The sequence below is a fragment of the Aegilops tauschii genome, unplaced genomic scaffold (assembly GCF_002575655.3).
Source record: "Aegilops tauschii subsp. strangulata cultivar AL8/78 unplaced genomic scaffold, Aet v6.0 ptg000414l_obj, whole genome shotgun sequence".
Lineage (NCBI taxonomy): Eukaryota > Viridiplantae > Streptophyta > Magnoliopsida > Poales > Poaceae > Aegilops > Aegilops tauschii.
The window spans coordinates 47,501-54,027 of NW_027332658.1; the positions used below are offsets into that span (position 1 = coordinate 47,501).

At 38.3% G+C, this 6,527-nt stretch overlaps 1 protein-coding gene across 1 annotated transcript; it reads right to left on the reverse strand.

Annotated features, from left to right (window-relative positions):
* Positions 1–3,642: 3,642 nt before the first annotated feature.
* Positions 3,643–4,704, reverse strand: LOC120966709 (photosystem II protein D1). The gene has a single exon (XM_040393138.3). It carries the CDS (start codon positions 4,702–4,704, stop codon positions 3,643–3,645), a length of 1,062 nt encoding a protein of 353 aa, XP_040249072.2.
* Positions 4,705–6,527: the final 1,823 nt, after the last annotated feature.

The following is a 6,527-nucleotide window of genomic DNA, read 5'->3' on the forward strand; positions in this document are numbered from 1 at the left end:
TCTTTATCTTTATATAGATAGATTCTATGGGGTTATTACTTAGTAAGTCTATTTTGTACAAGAGCCCCTCCTATCTGATAGAAAAGGGTCCCATGATCCCGAGCCGATCTTACCTTGGCTCGCAAACCCCAAGTTTGTCTATGAAGAGCTAATCTAATTGTATTTTTTTCTAGAATGGATTTCTTATGTGGAATACTAATGGATAGGGCTTCGTTGCTAAGTGCTACAAGATCTAGTGCACTGGAACTCGTGGTTATGGACCCGAATCCTTTAGTATGGAACATTGTCTTTTCCAAGTAAAAACCCCTAGTATATGAAAGAATGAAAAGGTGCTTTCGTTCTTGTGGAATAAGAAGCCCTCGTACCTTAATGAAAGGAAAATCGTAATTTTTCGTTAGGTATTTGACCAAATAGGATCGTCCAGTTCCTACAGAACCTATCACTAAAATACCCGATAGGGCTAAGCGGAACGAAAAGGGTTTTCCATGAGATGGTAAATGAAAACGATTAGTCCCACACGAGGTTTGGGAATAAGTGATTGTCTGATAATGAGCAAGGAATATACGTCTTTCTGCTAAAGAGGATCTATTAAACTCATAATTCATTAGATCCTTGTTATCAATGCCAACTAGGTATCATAAGTAAATGGATCCCGGTTGTTCAATCCTTTGATAACCAAGGTCATTCTTTGCTAAAGAGAAATGATCACTATGAGTCAGACTCAATAGAATTGGATCCATTCCAAATAGCGAGAATTAGGATTCTTGATCCCTCTCAATCTCTCTTTCAATTCGAGGATCCAGAGAGGTGTTTTCATAGTCATCTCCGAATATTTGCCATCTCGGAATATTTTCGATTTCATTTTTCTATGATATGTCTTTCTATATGAAAATTGGTTATTTACGATGTACGATGATCCCTGTTAAGCATCCATGGCTGAATGGTTAAAGCGCCCAACTCATAATTGGTAAATTTGCGGGTTCAATTCCTGCTGGATGCACACGAACGGGAACATTCCATAAGTCTATTGGAACTGGCTCTCTATCCATGGAATCTCATCCATCATCCATACATAACGAATTGGTATGGTATATTCATACCATAACATAAGAACAATAAGAACTCGAATTCTTATCGATACTGGAACTCAGAGCATAGGAGGGAAAGTCGATTTATGGATGGAATCAAATACGCAGTATTTACAGAAAAAAGTCTTCGTTTATTGGGAAAGAATCAATATACTTTTAATGTCGAATCGGGATTCACTAAGACAGAAATAAAGCATTGGGTCGAACTCTTCTTTGGTGTTAAGGTGGTAGCTGTGAATAGCCATCGACTACCTGGAAAAGGTAGAAGAATAGGACCTATTCTGGGCCATACAATGCATTACAGACGTATGATCATTACCCTTCAACCGGGTTATTCTATTCCACTTCTAGATAGAGAAAAAAACTAAAGGAGAATACTTAATAATACGGCGAAACATTTATACAAAACACCTATCCCGAGCACACGCAAGGGAACCGTAGACAGGCAAGTGAAATCCAATCCACGAAATAATTTGATCCATGGACGGCACCGTTGTGGTAAAGGTCGTAATTCCAGAGGAATCATTACCGCAAGGCATAGAGGGGGAGGTCATAAGCGCCTATACCGTAAAATAGATTTTCGACGGAATCAAAAAGACATATCTGGTAGAATCGTAACCATAGAATACGACCCTAATCGAAATGCATACATTTGTCTCATACACTATGGGGATGGTGAGAAGAGATATATTTTACATCCCAGAGGGGCTATAATTGGAGATACTATTGTTTCTGGTACAAAAGTTCCTATATCAATGGGAAATGCCCTACCTTTGAGTGCGGTTTGAACTATTGATTTACGTAATTGGAAGTAACCAATTAGGTTTACGACGAAACCTAGAAATCGATCACTGATCCAATTTGACTACCTCTACGGGATAGACCTCAACAGAAAACTGTTGAGTAACGGCAGCAAGTGATTGAGTTCAGTAGTTCCTCATAGAAAATTATTGGCTCTAGAGATATGGTAATATGGAGAAGACAAAATTGTTTGAAGCACGCACAGAACCGGAAGCGCCCCTTGTTTCAAAGAGAGGAGGACGGGTTATTCACATTTAATTTGATGGTCAGAGGCAAATTGAAAGCTAAGCAGTGGTAATTAAGACCCCCGGGGGAAAATAGGGATGTCTCCTACGTTACCCATAATATGTGGAAGTATCGACGTAATTTCATAGAGTCATTCGATCTGAATGCTACATGAAGAACATAAGCCAGATGACGGAACGCAGAGACCTAGGATGTAGAAGATCATAACATGAGCGATTCGGCAGATTTGGATTCCTTTCCTATATATCCACTCATGTGGTACTTCATCATATGATTCATATAAGATCCATCTGTCTAGAGATCGTCATATACATCTAGAAAGCCGTATGCTTTGGAAGAAGCTTGTACAGTTTGGGAAGGGGTTTTTTGAGAGAAAAGAAGAATCTACTTCAACCGATATGCCCTTAGGCACGGCCATGCATAACATAGAAATCACACGTGGAAGGGGTGGGCAATTAGCTAGAGCAGCAGGTGCTGTAGCGAAACTCATTGCAAAAGAGGGTAAATCGGCCACTTTAAGATTACCATCTGGGGAGGTCCGTTTAGTATCCCAAAACTGCTTAGCAACAGTCGGACAAGTGGGTAATGTTGGGGTGAACCAAAAAAGTTTGGGTAGAGCCGGATCTAAGTGTTGGCTAGGTAAACGCCCCGTAGTAAGAGGGGTAGTTATGAACCCTGTGGACCACCCCCATGGGGGCGGTGAAGGGAAAGCTCCCATTGGTAGAAAAAAACCCACAACCCCTTGGGGTTATCCTGCGCTTGGAAGAAGAACTAGGAAAAGGAAAAAATATAGCGATAGTTTTATTCTTCGTCGCCGTAAGTAAATACGTAACTAGGAATATGGAAAATTGCATTTTTGGAATTTGCAATAATGCGATGGGCGAACGACGGGAATTGAACCCGCGCATGGTGGATTCACAATCCACTGCCTTGATCCACTTGGCTACATCCGCCCCTTATCCAGCTAAAGGATTTTTTGCTTTTTTCCATTGATCATTATTCTATTTATTCTGACCTCCGTACTTCGATCGAGATATTGGACATAGAATGCCACTCTTTAAAAAGGAAAAAAGGAGTAATCAGCTGTGACACGAAAAAAAACGAATCCTTTTGTAGCTCATCATTTATTGGCAAAGATAGAAAAGGTCAATATGAAGGAGGAGAAAGAAACAATAGTAACGTGGTCCCGGGCATCTAGCATTCTACCCACAATGGTTGGCCATACAATCGCGATTCATAATGGAAAGGAACATATACCTATTTACATAACAAATCCTATGGTAGGTCGCAAATTGGGGGAATTCGTGCCTACTCGGCATTTCACGAGTTATGAAAATGCAAGAAAGGATACTAAATCTCGTCGTTAACTGAATTCTGAATAGAAAGATTAAGAAGAAAAAAAAGATTCAAAATAAAGACAGAAATACCCAATATCTTGCTAGAACAAGATATTGGGTATTTCTGTCTTTTCTTTCTTCAAAAATTCTTATATGTTAGCAGAAAAACCTTATCCATTAATAGATGGAACTTCAACAGCAGCTAAGTCTAGAGGGAAGTTGTGAGCATTACGTTCGTGCATTACTTCCATACCAAGGTTAGCACGGTTGATGATATCAGCCCAAGTATTAATAACGCGACCTTGACTATCAACTACAGATTGGTTGAAATTGAAACCATTTAGGTTGAAAGCCATAGTACTAATACCTAAAGCAGTGAACCAGATTCCTACTACAGGCCAAGCAGCCAAGAAGAAGTGTAAAGAACGAGAGTTGTTGAAACTAGCATATTGGAAGATTAATCGGCCAAAATAACCATGAGCAGCCACAATATTATAAGTTTCTTCCTCTTGACCAAATTTGTAACCCTCATTAGCAGATTCATTTTCAGTAGTTTCCCTGATCAAACTAGAGGTTACCAAGGAACCATGCATAGCACTGAATAGGGAACCGCCGAATACACCAGCTACACCTAACATGTGGAATGGATGCATAAGGATGTTGTGCTCTGCCTGGAATACAATCATAAAGTTGAAAGTACCAGAGATTCCTAAAGGCATACCATCAGAAAAGCTTCCTTGACCAATAGGGTAAATCAAGAAAACAGCAGTAGCAGCTGCAACAGGAGCTGAATATGCAACAGCAATCCAAGGACGCATACCCAGACGGAAACTAAGTTCCCACTCACGACCCATATAACAAGCTACACCAAGTAAGAAGTGTAGAACAATTAGCTCATAAGGACCACCATTGTATAACCACTCATCAACAGATGCAGCTTCCCAAATTGGGTAAAAGTGCAATCCGATCGCCGCAGAAGTAGGGATAATAGCACCAGAGATAATATTGTTTCCATAAAGTAAAGAACCAGAAACAGGCTCACGAATACCATCAATATCTACTGGAGGGGCAGCGATGAAGGCGATAATAAATACAGAAGTTGCGGTCAATAAGGTAGGGATCATCAAAACACCGAACCATCCGATGTAAAGACGATTTTCAGTGCTAGTTATCCAGTTGCAGAAGCGACCCCACAGGCTTGTACTTTCGCGTCTCTCTAAAATTGCAGTCATGGTAAGATCTTGGTTTATTCAAATTGCAAGGACTCCCAAGCACACGTATTAACTAGAATATAGATAATAGAAGGCTTGTTATTTAACAGTATAACATAGACTATATACCAATGTCAACCAAGTCAGCCCAAAGATTAGCTATCCATATAACTAAATTAACCAAACCAATAATTTTGTATTTGTAAATGAAGTGAGTCAAAGTTTTTAACTTTGATGAGTCTTTTCTATATGGGTTGCCCGGGACTCGAACCCGGAACTAGTCGGATGGAGTAGATAATTCTTCCTTGTTACAATAGAGAAAAATCCCTCCCCAAATCGTGCTTGCATTTTTCATTGCACACGACTTTCCCTATGTAGAAATAGCCAATTTCTATTCCAAAGAGGAAGTTCTACTAATTTTTTTAATTAGTAACTTGATTCACCTACTCTTTATTATAATAAAAAGAACATTTCAGAATGAAAAATAGAAAAGTTTTTTCTTGATCATTTATCAACCCTTTCCTGTTTCTTAATTTCGTCTAATGATTAATTAAGAGGGTTGACCAGGTCATTGATACGTATAATATCCAAATACCAAATACGCTCAGTGTGTGATCCACAGAAAGAAAAAAGAGTTGTTTTGGTGAACATCAAAGAAAAAACTTGCTCTTCTTCCATAAAAAATTCTTCTAAAAATGCCGAACCCAATCGTTGCATAAAAGTTCGTACCGTGCTTTTATGTTTCCGAGCTAAAGTTCTAGCGCATGAAAGTCGAAGTATATACTTTAGTCGATACAAAGTCCGTTTTTTCGAAGATCCACTATGATAATGAAAAAGATTTCTACATATCCGACCAAATCGATCAAGAATATCCCAATCTGATAAATCTGTCCAAATGGGTTTACTAATAGGATGCCCCGATCCAGTACAAAATTGAGCTTTTGATAAGTATCCTATGAGGAGAGTAGCGGGGACTATGGTATCGAATTTTTTCATTCGAGTATCTATTAGAAATGACTTCTCCAGCATTTGATTCCTTACTAACAAAGAACTTTTTGGTACACTTGAAAGGTACCCCATAAAATCGAAGCAAGAGTTTGCTAATTGGTTTATATGGATTCTTCGCGGCTGAGTCCAAAAACAGAAATAATATTGCCAGAAATTGATAAGGTAGCATTTCCATTTCTTCTTCAAAAAAAAAGTGCCTTTTGATGCAAGAATTGCCTTTCCTTGATATCGAACATAATGCATAAGAGGATCCATAAAGAACCATAGGGTTTTCCGAGAAAAACCAGGGTACATTATCCCAAAATGTTCCATCTTCCTAGAAAAGTGGATTCGTTCCAGAAAAGTTCCAGAAGATGCTAATGGTAAGCAAGAAGATTGTTTACGAAGAAACAACAAAAAAAATTCATATTCTGATACATAAGAGTTATATAGGAATCGAAACAGTCTTTTATTTTCTTTTTGAAAATAAAAAATGGATTTCATTGAAGTAATAAAACTATTCCAATTCGAATAATAGTTGAGAAAGAATCGCAATAAATGCAAAGATGGAACATCTTGGATACGGTATTGAAGGAGTTGAACCAGGATTTCCAAATGGATAGGATAGGGTATTTCTATATGTGATAGATAATCCAAATGCAAAAATTTGTCTTCTAAAAAGGGAAATATTGAATGAATAGAGCGTAAATTCTGAAACTTTGGTATTTCTTTTTCTTTCGGACAAAATAATTCCCGTAGCGAGAATGGGATTTCCACAACGATCGCAAACCCTTCAGATAGAATCTGAGAATAAAACTCAGAATAAAAATAATTTTTGTAATCCAATAATCGATCTT